Below are 20,055 nucleotides of genomic sequence, written 5' to 3'. Positions count from 1 at the left end.
GGATGGGATTGGCTCCCATTCATCAGCCTTTGTTGTTGTTGTTTAGTCGTTTAGTCGTGTCCGACTCTTCGTGACCCCATGGACCAGAGCACGCCAGGCACTCCTGTCTTCCACTGCCTCCCGCAGTTTGGTCAGACTCATGTTTGTAGCTTCGAGAACACTGTCCAACCATCTCGTCCTCTGTCGTCCCCTTCTCCTTGTGCCCTCAATCTTTCCCAACATCAGGGTCTTTTCCAGGGAGTCTTCTCTTCTCATGAGGTGGCCAAAGTATTGGAGCCTCAGCTTCACAATCTGTCCTTCCAGTGAGCAATCAGGGCTGATTTCCTTAAGAATGGATAGGTCTGATCTTCTTGCAGTCCATGGGACTCTCAAGAGTCTCCTCCAGCACCATAATTCAAAAGCATCAATTCTCCGGCGATCAGCCTTCTTTATGGTCCAGCTCTCGCTTCCATACATCACTACTGGGAAAACCATGGCTTTAACTATATGGACCTTTGTTGGCAAAGTGATGTCTCTGCTTTTTAAGATGCTGTCTAGGTTTGCCATTGCCTTTCTCCCAAGGAGCAGGCGTCTTTTAATTTCGTGACTGCTGTCACCATCTTCAGTGATCATGGAGCCCAAGAAAGTAAAATCTCTCACTGCCTCCATTTCTCCCCCTTCTATTTGCCAGGAGGTGATGGGCCCAGTGGCCATGATCTTCGTTTTTTTGATGTTGAGCTTCAGACCATATTTTGCACTCTCCTCTTTCACCCTCATTAAAAGGTTCTTTGATTCCTCCTCACTTTCTGCCATCAAGTTTGTGTCATCTGCATATCTGAGGTTGTTGATATTTCTTCCGGCGATCTTAATTCCGGCTTGGGATTCATCCAGCCCACCCTTTCGCATGATGAATTCTGCATATAAATTAAATAAGCAGGGAGACAATATACAGCCTTGCCGTACTCCTTACCCAATTTTGAACCAATCAGTTGTTCCATATCCAGTTCTAACTGTAGCTTCTTGTCCCACATAGAGATTTCTCAGGAGACAGATGAGGTGATCAGCCACTCCCATTTCTTTAAGAACTTGCCATAGTTTGCTGTGGTCAACACAGTCAAAGGCTTTTGCATAGTCAATGAAGCAGAAGTAGATGTCTTTCTGGAACTCTCTACCTTTCTCCATAATCCAGTGCATGTTTGCAATTTGGTCCCTGGTTCCTCTGCCCGCACAGCGCCAAACCTCTTTCCTCACCACACTGTTCTGGAAAGTTGCAGTGACCCTCCTGTTGGGAGGATGCCATTGCAGTGTCGTGCAAGCCAGCCCCACCTGCATTGATGTGCAATCCCTTTTAATTACCCCTGATAAACTCCTCAGGGAGGGAAGAGGCACAATGATTTTGTGTGGGAGGGCAGGCAAACTCCTATGGACAACTTCCCTTGGGAGGAGAAGATAGGCAAATTCACACCCACCAATGCGTATCCACACCCTGTGTGAGGAACAACAGTGTCTTTCAGGAATCCAGGATAGCTGCAATGTTTTACTCAATTACTAAACTATTTGATTTATTCTCAACTGAAAACTATATGGGTTGGCCTAGGGTGTTCATTTCCACATGGCATAGATTGTTCTCCTATAAAAGCCACCAGCGTTGGCCAAGGCGAAGTCCTTGTCTCTGTGCCTCTGAGTTTAAGGGAAATGGCGTTTGGTGAAACTCTGTGGATGCTGATATTATATACAACTATTTTCATTCATTTCTTGCTGTTAGTGTGGGGAGTTTCTTATCGTCTTACCAGGACCCACCTGCCTCGAGGACTGTCCTATCGCCCAATAATGCTGCTTCACGATTTCTCAGTGGGATATGGATTGGCACTAGTAAGTATATTTTACATATATCATGGGGATGAAGATACCTCTACAAAAGGGGCTGCAACCCTTTAGAGTCAATAAAATAATTTAGAATAATTCTTTTTAAAAATGCTCATTGATTTGAAAATATTGAAACCAATCTGATACCCATTCTTGAATTTCTTCTAACTTTTTCATTTTACATGCATTTCCAGAAAAACACAGTATGTCTCTATAAGTACCCCAATTCTCTTCAATGTTTAATTTCCTTAGTGCACTGGCTTCAATAGGAGATAATCATAAAAGTGATTTCTGTTCAAGTAAATTTTGATATCTGGTCCACTTTCCACAGTGTTTTTATCTCCCGCCCTCTGCTACCCATTACTTTCTTTCTCTTATAAAAGAAAATCATCAAGCTGCTTTATTGCTTCCAGTACCTTAACCACATTTTTCATCAGGTTTTCCATGAACAATACCACATCATCCGCAAATGCCCTCCGTTTGTAAGTTTGAAGACTCACTTGGAGGCTTCGTATATCATTTTCTCTAATATCCCCACACAACACTTCTAAAACCAAAATAAACAATAATGGTGAAAGTAGACAACCTTCTCTTGTTTCTTTGCCAATAATGCATTTTTCTTATAAAATTCTGTTTACTGTTTGCAAATCGCTCTGTATATAATGTATTTATTCCTCTCACAAATTTATCCTTGAACCCCATTTTATCTAGTAATTCCCACCCCCAACTCCAATAAGCATTACACTGGGTAACAATTTTTTACTTTTTGAATGTTGTCTAGATTTCTACAACTGATTTAGGGTATTTTTGCACTGCTGAATCAGGAAATGGCATCCGTTTCTCTCCATCAGGTCAGGTTTACTGTAAACTGAATGGTGGGTATTGATAAAGGTAAGTACACATAAATTGCATGTTGCTTCACCATTTTTCAAACTTCAGGGCTTGAACTTCCATTTCTTGGAACTCCTGGAATGCTCAGCAGCAGGGAAGTCTCTCTTCAGAGTCCAACAGTACTCAGCCATCATGACTGTCCCAGCGACCCTGATACCTGGTCTCCATCTCTTTCATGTCCTGATGGAATCTCTCCCCCTGCTCGTCACTCATTGAACCCAGTTTCTCAGGAAACTGGTCCATATGTGAAAATAGGTAGTGCATCTTGACGCTCATGTTGCAGCTCAGGTTTCTGAAAGCGGTCAGCATGCTGCTGTCAATGAACAGTCTCCAATCTTTGGGTTCGTACTGTGGCACTCCAAGCTTGAGCAGAAGCTGTGCAATATCTGCACAGTACACCACGTCTTTCTCTTCCAAGAAAAAACGGAGGTACTCTTGATGCCTGTTGCGGAAGAAGCTGATGCAAGCACTGTGAGAGAGGTTTTTTTTCTTCAATCTGGATGGCAACAGTTCGGCAGAGTCCTTTACAAGCTGAGGTTGCAAACTAGATCATTCAACTCCTTTTGGGAAAATGGATGTGGAGCATCATCTTCAAGAACCACTTCTTCTTCATGTCCTTCAACACTGGAGGTATCTTCGTCACTAATGTCAGGAAGATCTCCGAAGATAGGCACTGGAATTTCATCACAATGAGCTACAGGACGATGTGCTGATTGAAGATCAGGATACTTGAGGCTGCTCCAGTTCTTTCTGTTGATCCCAGCTGCACCAATTTATGGAAGATTTCGAGGTTTTATGACTTCAAACTGATCCCTTTTCCAAATAATCACTCAGAACTATCGGACCTGAATACTTCTTGTCATTAAAATAATCATTTCCAATCAAAACAATTATTTGACATGGCATTTTACCCCCACCAACTTCTTCTAAAATGCTCCACACAAGCGTACATGTGAACAAAAACATAAAAAAGACATGTGGCCATAGCTCAAAAACTTGACCTGAGTGAGCAAAAGCAATGTGATTTTTGGATTCAGCGCATCAGATTCGTCCTAAATCAACTAAAAAAACGCAGACAACAAATTTGTTGTTGACCAGTTGTCAGGGAACTGACATCAGAGACACGGGAGAAGGAGAGGGTCTCAGATTCTGCAGGTGAAGGTCCTAGCACAAGGGGGGGACTCAGCTTGGTGGAAGGGGAAGGAAATACACGTGACACCAAGAGTCCAGGAGAGCAAGGGGAAGGGCTCCGGGATTCTTCCCTGGAAGTCAGTGAAGAGAGCCCAAGCACTCCACTACCCATGCCCACCCTGCGCAGGAGACTCCCGCGCAATGAGAGGCGGAGACGATTAGGTGTCAAACAGCTTTTATGCTGGCAGAGGTTTAAGAAACGCCCACAGACAGATTCTGCCAGTGACTGAGGCAGTCAAGCGGAGATGGGTTGTGCAGTCCGAAGGGTTTAACCAGGCAACCAAGCACCCAAACGGGGTCGGCTTACGCACGAGTAACTCCAGACCACTACAGCAATCTGTCTGTCCTCGAAAGTTGCTCGTGCACAACAAGCAGGAGGCATCATGAGTAATACCGGAGAAGTCGGAGCCACGCAAGGGGCGGCTGGAGGCCAATCGCAGGAGGAGAGAAACCGCGACTTGGAAGAGCATATAGCCATCCTGACGGCGAGGCTAGACGAACGATGGTCTTTAGATGCTCAGGGGGAACCCAACCCCATAGCAAGGAAGGTACCGGGACTGGTGCACAAGTTTGGGGGGAAGCCTCAAGATTATGGGGCGTTTAGAACAGAAATAGAATATGCCTTGAAGCTGCAGCAGAACGATTTTGAAAATGATGCAGCACGGGTTGCTTATATTGTGGGGCACCTGCAGGACGGGGCTAGAGAGTGGATCAGGCCGCTTATGGCAACGCAAAATGATGCCATGGAGGATCTCCCGAAATTCTTCCAGGCAATGGACGCAATGTTCTCTAGTGATGTGCAACAAAGTGTGACCAAAAGAGAACTGATGAACTGTAAGCAGGGAGACGGGTCAGTTAGAGACTATTGGTCACGTTTTGCAATGATAGTTCACCGTCTGGGGTGGCAGCTGGACTCGGAACCCATACAAATGTTATTTGAGGAAGGCTTGTCACCAACGGTCAAAGATGAGCTTTCGCGCGCGCCCCGCCCACAGTCTATGGATTTGCTGACCAAAGCTGCCCTTGCGATAGGTGTAAGGCAGGAAGCGCGGGCTCAAGAGAGGCGGGAAGGGAGAGAGCAGCGTTGTCATGACTACCGCATTCCTAAGATACCAAGGCAGCCTTCCCCGCCGGCGGAGCCAATGGAAATAGGTGGTGCGCACGCCCAGGAGGTTTCAAACTCCAGCGAGGGTCGCAAAAAGGAGGGAAAGGATGTAAAAGCGACCAAGAAATGTTTCCTTTGCCAGCGGCCAGGACATTTTGCCAGAGTCTGCCCACAAAGAAAGGCCTGGCAAGGAATGGTGGGGGCCGTGGGGGGAGAGGAGGAGCAACCGACCCAGGAGCAGGGAAACGGAAACGCTTGGCTGCCAATCAGCGGGCACAGCAGCCAGGCCAACAACCAGTGAACGTGCCCAAACCAGATTCTCCAAGAGCAGCCATCGCCATAGAGGTGGTGCTAGAACTCCCGAATGTGCACCCAGTCAAGGTGCAGGCAATGCTGGACTCGGGGAGTTCATGCAACTTTTTCAGCAAGGACTTTGCCTTAGAGCATCAGCTTCACCTGCTACCTTTGGATGCACCCCTTGCAGTTACCACAATTGATGGGAGGGAACTGATTGGGGGAGAAGTGACCCACCAGACCCCACCGATGAGAATGAGAGTGTCTAGGCACTCAGAGACGATCGCCTTTCACGTTGCCTCATTAGCGGGTCCCCCAATAATATTAGGAATGAGCTGGCTAGCGCAACATGATCCTGTGGTGGCGTGGTACCAGAGGACAGTCAGCTTTGGGTCAGACTACTGCCTGCAGCACTGCCTAGGAGGGGAAACGCCAAGGATGTGTGTAGCCAGAGTGGCAAGCATGGCAGTGGAACGGAGAGGGGAGGTGCTGCCACAGTATGCTGATCTGAAGGAGGTTTTTAGTGAGAAAGAGGCAGATAGGCTGCCCCCCCCACAGGCCGTTTGACTGCCAAATCAATTTACTCCCCGGGGCGCAGCTGCCGGTGGGTAAGCTGTATGCCATGTCAGACAGGGAGATGAAGGAGTTACGGGAATTTATTGACAAGAACCTAAAGAGAGGATTCATAAGAGAATCAAAGGCAGTGGGGGGCAGTCTAGTATTTTTTGTGGACAAAAAAGACACAGATAAGCCCAGGCTCGTAGTGGACTTTCGGGCGGTCAATTTGGTGTCGGAACCCGTGACTTTCCCTATGCCCAGAATTGACGACATTCTGACGAGAGTGAGGAAGGGAAAGATTTTCACCAAACTCGATCTAAGGGGGGCTTACAACTTGATCAGGATGAAGGAGGGGGATGAATGGAAGACCACCATGTTCACACCCCTGGGGGCCTTTGAATATCTAGTTATGCCTTTTGGATTACAATCAGGCTCCGCCTGTTTTCAAGGTTTCATGCACCACGTGTTAGGGTCTCTGCTTTACAAGAACTGTGTAGCCTTCCTGGACGACGTCTTGATTTATTCGGAAAACGAGGAGCAACATGTGCGAGATGTCAGGGAAGTGCTACAACGATTGCAGAAACACCAGTTATGGGTCAAGCTAGAGAAATGTCAGTTTCATGCCCGAGAGGTGGAGTTCCTGAGGTACAAGTTGTCTGACAAAGGCCTAGCGATGGACCCAAGCAAGGTGCAAGCAGTATTGCAGTGGAAACCCCCCAAGACATGGAAAGACGTGCAGAGGTTTCTAGGTTTCAGCAACTTCTACAGGAAGTTCATCAAGAACTTTGCCCACTTGACAGCACCAATCACGGACTGTCTCAGTAGTAAAAGGAAGTTTGTGTGGACGGAGGAAGCCCAGCGGTCCTTTGAAAGCTTGAAGAAGGCGTTCGCGTTGGAAGAGCAACTATTACACGTGGATTTGGAGAAACCACTGAGGTTGGAGACAGACGCATCAGACAGAGCCATCGGAGCTGTTCTTTTGCAGCCAGGATTGGGCAAGCAAGAATGGAAACCGTGTGCCTTTTTCTCGAGGAAGCTGAGCAAGTCGGAACAAAACTACACCGTGTACGACCGAGAACTGCTCGCAATCTACGCTGCCTTTCGTCGGTGGCACCATCTGCTGATGGGGCGCAGCACAAGATCCAGGTTTGCACAGATCACAAGAACTTGGAATACTGGAGGACAGCACGAGTGCTCAACCAGAGACAGATTCGCTGGGCGCAGGAATTCTCCAAGTTTTCTTTTGAAATCCGGTATGTGCCAGGGGAGCAAAACGTGAGAGCAGACGCTCTTTCGCGGAAACCAGAGTACTTCGAAGGAGAGGGGCCGCCGGAGACACGACACGTCATACCAGAGGACCGATGGGTGTGTGGGGGAACTCTGGTGGGCACGAGAGAACTGGCAGGGCTCACTAGGAACGATGAATTCGCCCAAACAAAAATCAGGGAACTCCGAGATGGGCAGGGAGCACCAGAAGGGTTCGAAGAGAAGGAAGGGGTGTTGTACTATAGGGGGCAATGTACGTACCGGGGGAAGTTTTAAGGAGAAGGGTACTCAAACAACTACATGACACCCCCACAGCGGGACACTTTGGACAACACAAAACTATGATGTTGGTGACCAGGCAATTCTGGTGGCCAAGGGTGAGGGAAGATGTACGAGAATATGTATGAGGGTGCGACCGATGCCAAAGGGCCAAAGGGGAACGCACGGTACCAGCGGGGTTACTGGAACCCTTACCCACACCAAACAAACCCTGGGAGGTGGTGTCTATTGATTTTATGACGGATTTGCCCAAATCAAGGGGAAAAACAGCAGTAATGGTAGTAGTCGACATGCTAACCAAAATGTGCCATTTCATAGCCTGCTCACACGCGGTGACGGCAGAAGAAATGGCACGGTTGTTTGTAGAGCACATTTTTAGGTTGCATGGTGCCCCCTTGAGGGTTGTCTCCGACCGCGGAAAACAATTTACTTCCCGGTTCTGGAGGAAGCTCATGAGTCTGCTGCAAGTCGAGGTGAGTTTCTCGACAGCGAGACACCCAGAAACCAATGGGCAAGCAGAAAGGGCAAACAGCATACTCCAGCAATACTTGCGCTGTTACGTAAGCGAGAGGCAGAATGATTGGGTAGAGAAACTAGCGTTAGTGGAATTTGCGTACAATAACGCTGAACATGTGTCCACGGGAATGACTCCGTTTATGGCCAACTATGGGTGTCATCCCAGGGCATTTCCGGGGAGTGAGGAACAAAACTGGAGTGTGCCCGCTGCTGAACAGTTTGTGGAAGAAATGGAAGCTATACACCAACAACTTAAGATGAACCTAGAGCGGGCCAAGGAGAATTACAAGAAGCAAGCAGATAAGCACCGCAGGGAAGGGAAACCATACGGGTGGGGGATCGAGTGTGGCTATCCACTCAAGGGTTACCCTTTAAAGGAGGGTGCAAGAAGTTGCAGCCTAGACGGCTGGGGCCATTTGAAGTCACACAACAGATAAACCCCGTGGCATTCAAGCTCAGGTTGCCCGACAGTATGAAAATACATCCTGTGTTCCACAGATCCTTGCTCTCACCACACAGAGAGGGGGGGGGAGTTCGTGGGGCAGGAAGTAGAAGTCAGGCCACAACCACAGGTAGAAGAAAGGGAACACCAAAACTCGGCCGCGGAAATAGTGGACTCAAGGTGGAGAGGTCGGCAAGTGGAGTATTTGGTGGCGTGGGAAGGAGAGCCCTGGTCGGAAAACACGTGGGTGCCAGCGGGAGCAGTTGGTGACGAGCATATGGTGGAAGTGTTCCACCGCCGGTTCCCGGATAAGCCCAAGCCCTTAGAGAGATTCTGGGAGGAACAATTTGGCACCACAGATGATGAAGAGAGCTTCGAAGGGTTTTCAGAATCCGAGGAAGAATCGGATTGGGAGGGTCACCCCATGGGTGGGAACCTCGGCAGGTGGGAAGAGGTTTTCGCACCCACGGAGGAGGAGGACAGCTCCTTCCGGGGTTTTCCTGTCTCACCGACCAGAGAAGAGGAGGAGACAGAGCCCACAGGTCGAACGGGGAGTGAAGGGGGCCCTGGGGGGGGGGAGGTGGATGTCAGGGAACTGACATCAGAGACACAGGAGAAGGAGAGGGTCTCAGATTCTGCAGGTGAAGGTCCTAGCACAAGGGGGAGACTCAGCTTGGTGGAAGGGGAAGGAAATACGCGTGACACCAAGAGTCCAGGAAAGCAAGGGGAAGAGGAGGTGGAAGGGCTCCGGGATTCTTCCCTAGAAGTCAGTGAAGAGAGCCCAAGCACTCCACTACCCACGCCCACCCTGAGCAGGAGACTCCCGCGCAATGAGAGGCGGAGACGATTAGGTGTCAAACAGCTTTTATGCTGGCAGAGGTTTAAGAAACGCCCACAGACAGATTCTGCCAGTGACTGAGGCAGTCAAGCGGAGATGGGCTGTGCAGTCCGAAGGGTTTAACCAGGCAACCAAGCACCCAAACGGGGTCGGCTTACGCACGAGTAACTCCAAACCACTACACCAGTGAATTATCAAACGCTTTCTCTGCATCTAGAAAAACCATGGGTAATTGCTAATCATTTCTTTTTTCAAAATATTCAGTAGCATTTAATGCAATTGCAACATTATCTTTTAACTGCCTCATCGGCAGAAATGCTGTCTGGTCTTCATGTATTAAGTTTCCTAACACTTGTTTGAGTCTTCTTGCTAATATTGCCGCAAACCATTTATAATTACAATTAAGCAAAGTAATAGGTCTATAATTATTGACTTGGGCTGGGTCATGATCTTGTTTTGCTATCAATGTGATATTGGCATACTAATAATAATACAAATTTTATTATTTGTATCCCGCCCATCAGGTTGGGTTTACCCAGCCACTCTGGGTGGCTTACAGCATATATAAGCATAATAAAACATCAAACATTAACAAACAGAATATCTTATACAGACTAAAATAAACCTAAAAATCAATTATTATTATTATTATTATTATTATTAATAATAATAATAATAATAATAATAATAATAATAATAATAACACCCAAATTAAAATAGCTGCCAATCCCAACAAAACATTTAACCAACCCCAACCCAACAAAAACAAAACAGGGTAACTAAAATTAAAGATTTTAAAACTTTTTAGCCAGTTGCCATATCCCAAGAGTTGTTCCAGCAATGCCCCTCTGGCCTCCCAGCATCCCCTTTTAGCTGTTCAAGGTGAGTCTGGGCCCTGCCCCCTAGGCCAAGGGGAAATGGGCCTTTCAGCAGGGAATGGTCTTACAAGTACCAGGTATCTCACCCTGTGTCAAAGTACTGGTCATGATCATTTCTTGAGGCTGGATTAGACGGTCCCAAAATACTTTTTTAAGTATTAAAAAATTGCAAGTGGAAAAATATCTAACGCTAATAATCCATGCTAAATGTTTTGTTTTAAACAGGCAGGAATTCTTGAAAAAATGGGCATCTGCCATAGATATTCCATAATCAGGGCCATGTGCCTATTCATTCCGATAATGAAGGACTCCAAACTGATCATAAAGGACCTGGTTTTTGATGGGGTGCCTGTGAGGCTGTACTGGCCCAAGACATCACCTGCTGGGAACAGGAAAGGAATCGTCTTTCTTCATGGAGGTGCTGCGGTGGCTGGAAGCATTCGTAAGTTCTGTGAAATGTAGTTGAAATGGTAGAACCTCTATTTACAACCGCCACCACTCGCAGACATTCTAAGTTGCGACCATGGCAAACCCGGAAGTAACTGGCGGGTTTGCTGCCGTTCGTGCCTGCACAGAAGCGGGCAATTGTCGCTCGTGCCTGCCCACAATGGCGCTTCTCCCAGCGACCCGTTTCGCCATAAGGACGGTGTGGCGATCCCACAGGGCCCCCGGACGTTTCACGGTCTATTGACCCTGTGCCACCACTGCGGTTGCTTTCTTCGCTGCCACCACCCCGCTTCTCACGGGGACACAGGGAGTCCAGACAGTTGTTAACATAAACAAATAATCAAGTTTATTTTTAAGAGCAGGAACAAGCATATGGTTGCAGTTTATTTTCCTCTGGTCAGTTTCCTAATCTTAGTTCCTACAACTTCAAACTGAATTATTCCCAACTATCTATCTAACTCCCTAACAATTCCTCTCACTCTCTCACAATACAACTCAACCAACCCACTCCTAATCCACCCTCTTCCTTCTCCCACACCCAAGCCTCAACTCCCAACTGACAAACCTCAACTCCCAACTCCCAAACCTCAACCATCAACCCCCAGACCTCAACTGACTTTTCAAAACCTCCCACTCTATCTTTTACTCCCCCCTCGCATTCTCACTGGCCAATCACCTCACACCCATTTTAACCCTTTCCTTGACACATCCTAGGGGGCAAGCGCCACATTCCTCCCCCCTTAATAAGATTGACTCAGGAGGGATAACTTAACCTAGTTATTCTCCTGATCAATCAGCAGTACATTTTTATGGCAAATAAACATTTCCTAACCTGTCATTTCACCCTTCACATCACATCTAACATTTGCACATCAAATACTGTGTTCTGGTAAAATATACATATATACAAAAACCTGTTACATGTTAGGTATTCAGTTAACTTTCAACTGCAGGTCTTCTGGACAAAGCATCTGAGACGGTATTCAGGGTCCCTTTCACATTTTTAATTGTAAAATTAAAGTCTTGCAGTGATAGGGCCCACCTCAACAACTTACTGTTGGTCTTCATTGTCCTCAACCACAACAAGTGTGAATGGTCAGTACATAAAGTAAAAGTTCGGCCCCAGATGTATGGCTTCAGCTTCTGTAATGCCCATACAATGGCAAGGCATTCCTTCTCGATGGTCGAATATTGTCTTTCCCTTGGTAGTAGTTTCTTGCTTATGAAGGTGATGGGATGCAGGTCGTCTTTCTCTCCCTGTTGGCACAGCACGGCCCCGATCCCGGCATTAGATGCATCAGCGAAGACGGTGAACTCACGATCATAATCAGGAGCAACAAGGACTGGATTTGATGTCAAGGCGCTTTTTAAGGCATCAAACGCCTGCTGACATGCTGCTGTCCAGTTTCTTAATCTATTCAGGATTTTGTCCACCAATCGCTGAAAAGTTGCTGGCGCATTCTTTAAGCCAAAGGGCATTATTTTAAATTCAAACAACCCTAAAGGACTTCTGAACGTAGTTTTCTCCTGGTCCTTAGGGTCCATTTCTACTTGATAGTACCCCTTTGTTAAGTCTAGGAAGGTGATGTAATGACACTGGCCTATAGCTTCGTTCAGGTCATCTAAACGCGGCATTGGATATGCATCCGCTTTAGTGACATGGTTCAGCTTCCTATAATCTAGGCAAAATCTAATAGCTCCATCAGGTTTGTCTAATAACACTATGGGTGCTGCCCAGGGACTTTCCGAAGTGGTTATAATCCCTGCCTTCAGCATTGCCCTTATCTCATTGCTAACTTTCCCCACATACTCCCCAGTTATTCTATATGGGTTGACAGCAATTGGCTTAGCATCTCCAGTGTCGATATGATGTACAACTCTCATGTGTGCACCAACAATGCTATTATGGGCTTGTTGCAAAATCTTTCCTCTATAGGTATGAGGGATTACTAACTGTCTTTTCACTTCTTCAACCCCCCCCCCCCCCTTGCATGGTGGGTCAAGGACTTCTTGATATAAAAGGCCCTTGCTCAAACAAAACCATTCTGGGCACTTAGGAGTTAACGACCTCTCCGACTCTGCTGCCTCAAAGTACTTTTGTAACTCAGTATCTTCTTTTTGCTTTTTGGCAAAACTTGAGGTTTGACTTTTAGTCAAAGGAAATAAAAAGGTGTCTTTTCTTTCCTCACACTGATCATTCCCTTGCTGTCCTTCAGCATTGTCTGCCTCTGCTACTGTATCCACCCCCTCAGGATTAGGTGACTGTGGACTCCCTTTTGCTCTGGTAACTATGAAAGTACTCTGCACATGTTCTAAAATGTCCCAACCAATGAGCACAGGGGCGGGAATTTCTTCCGACAGGGCTACCTGCCACTTCCCTGCCCAGTTTTTGAATCTGACATCTATTTCCGCCACCTTTAGGATTTCTGCTTGTTTTGAAATTCCTTTTAATTTCATTACTTTTCCTGGAATTATGGCATCATCCCTGATTATATCTGGGTGGACTATGGTGACGAGATCCCGTGTCCTTTAACCCGAAATATCTTTTTCCGTCTATCCAGATATACTCTCCAGCGTTCTTTAACAAGAGATTATCTTGTTGAATCACACAACAGTGCAGGACTTTGGCCTCTGCTACCTCAGCAGGCTCAGGCCTAGTTGGCATGTCTGTTTCCTTGACAACCTGGCTAGTTGGGCTCTGCTCCACAGACTGGATACAATATGTCTGTTTCTGTGTGGTACTATAAGCAAGGGCTCCAGTACTTTGGCCACCTCATGAGAAGAGAAGACTCCCTGGAGAAGACACTGATGCTGGGAAAGATGGAGGGCACAAGGAGAAGGGGGCGACATAGGACGAGATGGTTGGATAGTGTTTTCGAGGTTACCAGCATGAGTTTGACCAAACTGCGGGAAGTAGTGGAGGACAGAGGTGCCTGGCGTGCTCTGGTCCATGGGGTCACGAAGAGTCGGACACGACTAAACGACTAAACAACAACAACAGCAAATAACTAGATGTTTCTTTTCCTGTTTTACAATCAAAACGTTTATGACCTAATTTCCCACATCTCCAGCATGAAATGTCTTTGGGTCCTGCATAACTTGTTTTATTTACTTTTCCCTCAGTAAACTCTGTATGGGTGTGTGCCTTCTCATGTGGGCTTCCCAATGAGGGGCTGCCTCTCTTATCGGTTTCTGAGGTAAACTTTCCTTTGGTTTGCTGAAAGTTATTCTTGTTTGTTTCCCAATATCTCCCACCAAATTTTGGCCCATCAAATCCATGGTCTCAGATTTCATTTATTTTATCAGCTAAACCCGCTGCTTCCTCTATTGTCTTGGGGTTTCTTTCTTTTATCAGGTACTTCAGTTGGCCATTTATTGTGTCGTAAAATTGCTCCAACGCCATCACTTCTCTAATCTTAGGTACTGTGTCTGCATTCTCTTGCTCTAACCATATTGTGAGGTAAGTTTTTATCTTTGCACCCATCTGTGCATAGGTTTCCTCCCTCACCTTTGTCACACTTCTAAATTTTTTCCCTCAACTGCTCTGAGGTAATCCCAAAGCGTGCATATACTAACTGCTTGTACACCTCAAAATTTCAGGATTGTTCCTCAGTCATTTGAGCCTATAATTCGGCTAGAGGACCGCTTATTCTAGCTCTCAAGATCATCATTTTATCTGCCTCTCTTACTTGAAAATCGTGACAGGCTCTCTCGAAGGCTACTAGAAATGCTTCTGGGCTATCCCTATCTCTAAATTCAGAAAAGCGTTTTAAATCTATCTTCATTTGATTCTGCCCATCAGTGTTATTTTCTATTTTCTAATACCATTAGTTCCAACCGTCTCATCTCTAACTGAAACCGCTGCTGTTCCCTTTCCTGCTCTGCCCTCAATTTTTCTTTTTCCAATTCTTTCTCAAGCCTCAATTGTTCAGTTTCTTGCTCAGCTCTCAATTTTTCTTTTTCCAATTCTTGCTCAAGCCTATTTTTATCAAGCTCTAGTTTCAAGTTATACTCTTGTACTAATTTCCACTTTTCAAAATACTCTGAAAACTGTGGAACTTCTACTTCAGGTGGGGTTTTAGTCATCTCTTCTATTCTGGTTTCTTCCCCCTGGGGATTCCCATTCTCTTCTCCAGAGCTGTCATGTGGGTTTTCTCTCACTGGGTGCTTGGTCTTCTTGGGTGGCATTATGGTTGAGTCAGTATTTTGCACTAATTAAATAAGAGACTTTTACTCTCAGCACTGTTCCTCCCAGCTTGGCTTTCCAAGACCCCGGTCCCCAAAGTATAGCTTTAGGTTTTTCCCTCTAACCTTTCAAGCTTACTTCCTCTGACCCTGAGCCTAAGCCTCCGCCAAAACAGTCTTTTGAGATCTCTTGCTCTTATTGTTATCTCGGCCAAACGGCAATCTGGGGTTTATCCTCAATCACACCCTCAGGCCAGGTAATCCCTTCACCGATTTTACCCTTCCCCTCTCCAGGTGTATTGTTTCCCCTCACAGGCACTTAGACTTATCGAATCCCGCTGCTGTTGCCAATTTTGTGGCGGCAGGTTCGGTTGTTATCCCACCGCTGCACCACCAATTTTGTGGCGATCACACAGGGTCCCCGGACGTTTCATGGTCTATTGACCCTGTGCCTACAACTTCAAACTGAATTATTCCCAACTATCTATCTAACTCCCTAACAATTCCTCTCACTCTCTCACAATACAACTCAACCAACCCACTCCTAATCCACCCTCTTCCTTCTCCCACACCCAAGCCTCAACTCCCAACTGACAAACCTCAACTCCCAACTCCCAAACCTCAACCGTCAACCCCCAGACCTCAACTGACTTTTCAAAACCTCCCACTCTATCTTTTACTCCCCCCCTCGCATTCTCACTGGCCAATCACCTCACACCCATTTTAACCCTTTGTTTGACACATCCTAGGGGGAAAACGCCACGGACGGGCCTCCAGAATGGATTGTGGTCGCTAGTAGAGGTTCCACTGTATTGTTAGAAGAAATTGTAATTTAATGTAAAGATCCTGAAATGTTTGCCATGGACGGGGGTGGGGTGGGGGTGATTTGTGCAGCCTATACATGGTTGTTGTTGTTGTTGTTTTCTACAATCAAGTAGCACATATATTTTACGAAATAATAATAATAATAATAATAATAATAATAATAATAATAATAATAATATATTTATACCCAGCCCATCTGGCTGGGTTTCCTTAGCTACTCTGGGCGGCTTCCAATAAAATATTAAAATACAATAGTCCTTCAGATATTAAAAGCTTCCCTAAACAAGGCTGCCTTCAGATGTCTTCTAAAAATCTGGTAGGTGTTTTTTTCCTTTGACATCTGGTGGGAGGGCATTCCAAAGGGTGGGCACTACTACAGAGAAGGCCCTCTGCCTGGTTCCCTGTAACTTCGCTTCTTGCAGTGAGGGAACTGCAAGAAGGCCCTCGGCACTGGACCTCAGTGTCCAGGCAGAACTATAGGGGTGGCGATGCTCCTTCAGGTATACTGGATGGAGGCCGTTTAGGACTTTAAAGGTCAACACCAACACTTTGAATTGTGCTTTGAAACGTACTGGGAGCCAATGTAGGTCTTTCAAGACCGGTGTTATGTGGTCTCGGCGGCTGCTCCCAGTCACCAGTCTAGCGGCCGCATTCTGGTTTAGTTGTAGTTTCCGGGTCACCTTGAAAGGTAGCCCCACGTAGAGCGCATTGCGGTAGTCCAAGCAGGAGATAACTAGAGCATGCACCACTCTGGCGAGACAGTCTGCGGGCAGGTAGCGTCTCAGCCTGCATTCCAGATGGAGCTGGTAAACAGTTGCCCTGGACGCAGAATTGACCTGTGCCTCCATGGACATTAAAAACAGACATTTATGACACAGCAATATTAGTCATATCCAGTCCTTTTTTTCTAGAAAAAGAGGTGCTAGTACTCACCATGAAGTTGTTAAGGTAAGTGCCACACCTTTAAACAACAACAACAAAGAGGTGCATACCCTTGTGTACCCCCTGGGGGGGAAGCATTGGTCATATCTGTTAATTTCAACAGGTTTACTTTCATTAGGACTAACTCAAAGTGGATTCAACTCACAATGATTTCAATGTGAACAACCAAGGAAATTTGTAATGGAGCGTAACAAATAATTACTCACAGCAGGCAGTGTGTGATGTGTTTTTTCCCCCCAGGAACCTCTGAAATGATCTGCCGTGCCATTGCCCACCAAACTGACTCAGTGGTTATGTGTGCTGAGTAAGTATCTTCATGCTTGTTGTAGCAGAAAAAAGAGTATTCCCCTCAGTTTCTAACCCTTCCACATGAGCCCAGAAAAAAGCTGATTTTGCCAACATGGTGAATTTGCCAACCTTTAGAATGGGTGTTCACCTTTGCATTTTGATTTTTATGCCTTTGGACCCAATCCCTCTGGCTTTAATGATAAGAAGAGCTCTGCTGGATCAGGCCATTAAACTACTTTTACAGAAAACCACCACATCAACCCATAAAAAGCCATTAGGCTTCTTCTCCTAAGGCAAAATGGCCCTGTGGTTGAGAGGGAAAGTGCAGCTGGAGTTAAGGTGAACTTCTCTCTGGCAAATAAGCTCAAGCTGTTCCCAACTGTCCCGTCAGCCACACTTACCATCCAATGAGAGCAGTGGTACATTGAGCAATGGGAGACGTGTCATTTGCCAGGGCTTCAGAGCCCTTTACAAGGCAAGCCTTCCTGACAGTAATGGACATCATCTCTCCCAATGGCTGCCCTCACTGCCTTAATGCACCTTTGGTGCATGATCTGAAGCCTCCTGGCCAAGGTGGGTGAACTGGAGTTCTTGGCTTTAAGGCCATATGGTTTAAAGTGGGCAGAAAGAGTGGGCAGCATTGATCTCAGGAAGGCATGGTGGGACATAGTGGAGGTGAGATGGAAAAGGAAATCAAGGAAACATTCAAAATATAGAAGTTCAAAATATTCAAAATATAGAAGTTGGTTATATTAGGCATGTCGTGTGGAAAGTGGCCTAGGGAAATGTGTTTGTCGCTCTCTCTGAACTCTAGAACATGAGGACATTCAATGAAGCTGAATGCTAGAAGATTCAGATAAAAGAAAGTACTTATCCATACAGTGCAAAGTTAAAACTAATTCCCACAGAAAGCAGAGATAGCTTCCAATGTGAATGGCTTTGAAAAGGGATTAAATAATTGGGCAGAGTATAAGGCTACCAGTGGCTCCTAGCTATGCTGGCTATAGTCTGCCTCTACGGTTGGAATCAGATTTGACCAGCGGCCACTGAGAATGGGATGGCGAACTAGCATTATATTTGAGTGCAGAGCATCAGGCACAGGGGCTGAATGCTGCACTCGGGGCCTCTTCATTTCCCCTCTGACCCCAGACCCCACACCTGAACCATTGCCCCTCTTTTGCACCATCCTTGAGTGGCATCTAACTGGAGGGTAGAGAAAGGTGTGTGGCTGTGTGTAGGAACCAACCTACTTGTCCAGTGGGAAAGTTTGCATTTGCTTTCCATTTTGCTCTCTGGTCCCTCCCACAGCTGACATGTGGCCCCCAGGAAGGTTGCATAGAAAGGAATGTGGCCCTAGGGGTGCCACCCTTGCAATATGCCATTGCAGGAAAATGCTGCAAAGTGTATGATGAATGCTGATGACATCTTGCCTTCTCTTTAGGTATCGCTTAGCTCCTGAGCATCCGTATCCAGTCCCTGTACTGGACTGTTTAACTGCTGTAATATACTTTCTGAAGAATGCAAAGGAATACGGAGTGGACCCCAGCCACATTGCCATTGCTGGGGAGAGTAGTGGAGGCACTTTTACTGCGGCCATTTGCCAAGAACTGGTGACCAGAGAGGACCTCCCAAGAGTGCGAGCTCAGGTCCTCATTTACCCATTCCTCCAAGGATTGGACTTCAATTTGCCATCCTATCAGCAAAACCATTCAGTTCCTCCTATGTTCCGAAAAAGAACTGTCAAAGTTGGTTTGACATATCTCACTGGGAAGACAATGAATGTAGATGGAGTTCTGAAAGGCGCCCATGTCCCTCCTGATTTGAGAGAGAAATACCAAAAATGGATAAGTGCTGATAACATTTCAGAAGAATTTAAAGCTAGGGGCTATGTTCCTGTAGCACCTGCTCCATTTTCAGAAGAACTTTATGAACAAGTTAAAAGAGGTACTGAGACAATGTTTGCCCCCCTTCTAGCAGAGGATGACATAATCTGCCAGCTCCCAGAGACTTTCATTCTAACCTGTGAATATGATGGATTCCGGGACGATGGGCTGTTGTACAAGAAGCGGTTAGAGGACAATGGTGTGCCAGTGACATGGTATCATGTTCAAGATGGATACCACGGAATAATGGCCTTGGCTGGTTGGGGGCCACTTGCATTCCTGAACACACAGAAATGTTTGCAGAGTGTAATACAGTTCTTAAAAGGTTTATAGAAATGAATGACCTTGTAGGAGTGCAAATATCCAGAGTGTGGGGTCAGGTGAGACTACTATGAGGACTACTATAAAATATGCATCAAGCCATTGTGTCCACGATGAATGCATTGTGTTGACTGGGTTTAATTCATTGACAATAATTTCTGACCAAATCCCACAACCCTCTGCATCTCTGGCCATTTCCTCTACTGCCCATCTCTATTGCTTGACAAGTCACTTACACAGCCCAGTTGCTTCGCCAGGCAGGCATCCTGGGTCATCAAAGACAGTGGGCAGTTTCTTTGATGTAGCTTTTCTGATGTTAATCTTAGGATGTTAATCTTATGGCCAGGAAACAGATCTCACCTGAAGGTTATAATGATCGCTGTCTTCCTGGCCATCCTCCTTATCATGTATATTGCTTGTTTATGACCGCAGGGGTTGCCAAATGTACTCCTTTGTAGTTCTGTTTTGTTTACCCCAGAAATATGTGTGCTTCATTAGTTTTGGTAGTTTAACTTTGTCCCCATGTGGGGTTTCTTGAAATGCTCAGAGGAAATCTTACGAACACTCTGTAAAAGTTCTTTTGTGAATAAAACGACCTGGGCCAAGGGGTGGAGGCATGCAGAGATTATTATATGCACCCTTCCCAGAGTCTTGCTGGTTCAAGCCTCTGTGTATTCTTATTAATCAGAAATCAATCCTTCCTTTACTTTGAGAACGCCTCAAGTGGTGCTCCAGGTGAGGCAAACCTAAAAGGGAACCGTGTGAGGCTTGGGGGGGGGGGGACCTCAGCGTGTGAGGCAAAGCTAAAAAGAAAACCTCAGCATTTGAGGCACAGCAAAAGGAAACCTCAGCGAAAGGAAACCCCCAAGATTGGACTCTCCTCAGAGCTAGCAACCTGCTATCCCTCAGTCGCGGTGGGTCATCTCCTGCAAAATGATTCCCGGACTTAGGATCTCATTTGCTCGGAACGAGCCCCAAAGACGTGCGTCTATTACCCTTCAGGTGAGATAATGGGAAGCAAGATTTCATATGTGCAGGAAAAGCATGTTGTTGTTGTTTAG

At 46.3% G+C, this 20,055-nt stretch overlaps 1 protein-coding gene across 1 annotated transcript; it reads left to right on the top strand.

Moving 5' to 3' along the window:
* The first annotated feature begins 1,200 nt into the window (after positions 1 to 1,200).
* On the top strand, positions 1,201 to 19,657 carry LOC114586836 (arylacetamide deacetylase-like 4). The gene is made up of 4 exons (XM_077920251.1): positions 1,201 to 1,851; positions 10,329 to 10,545; positions 16,743 to 16,806; positions 18,232 to 19,657. The coding sequence occupies exons 1-4, from the start codon at positions 1,675 to 1,677 to the stop codon at positions 19,004 to 19,006; spliced, it is 1,233 nt and encodes a 410-aa protein (XP_077776377.1). The 5' UTR covers positions 1,201 to 1,674; the 3' UTR covers positions 19,007 to 19,657.
* Positions 19,658 to 20,055: the final 398 nt, after the last annotated feature.

The sequence above is a fragment of the Podarcis muralis genome, chromosome 16 (genome assembly GCF_964188315.1).
Source record: "Podarcis muralis chromosome 16, rPodMur119.hap1.1, whole genome shotgun sequence".
Classification (NCBI taxonomy): Eukaryota; Metazoa; Chordata; class Lepidosauria; order Squamata; family Lacertidae; genus Podarcis; species Podarcis muralis.
The sequence above is the reverse complement of the archived record's forward strand: the minus strand, read 5'-3'. Positions and strand labels throughout refer to the sequence as shown.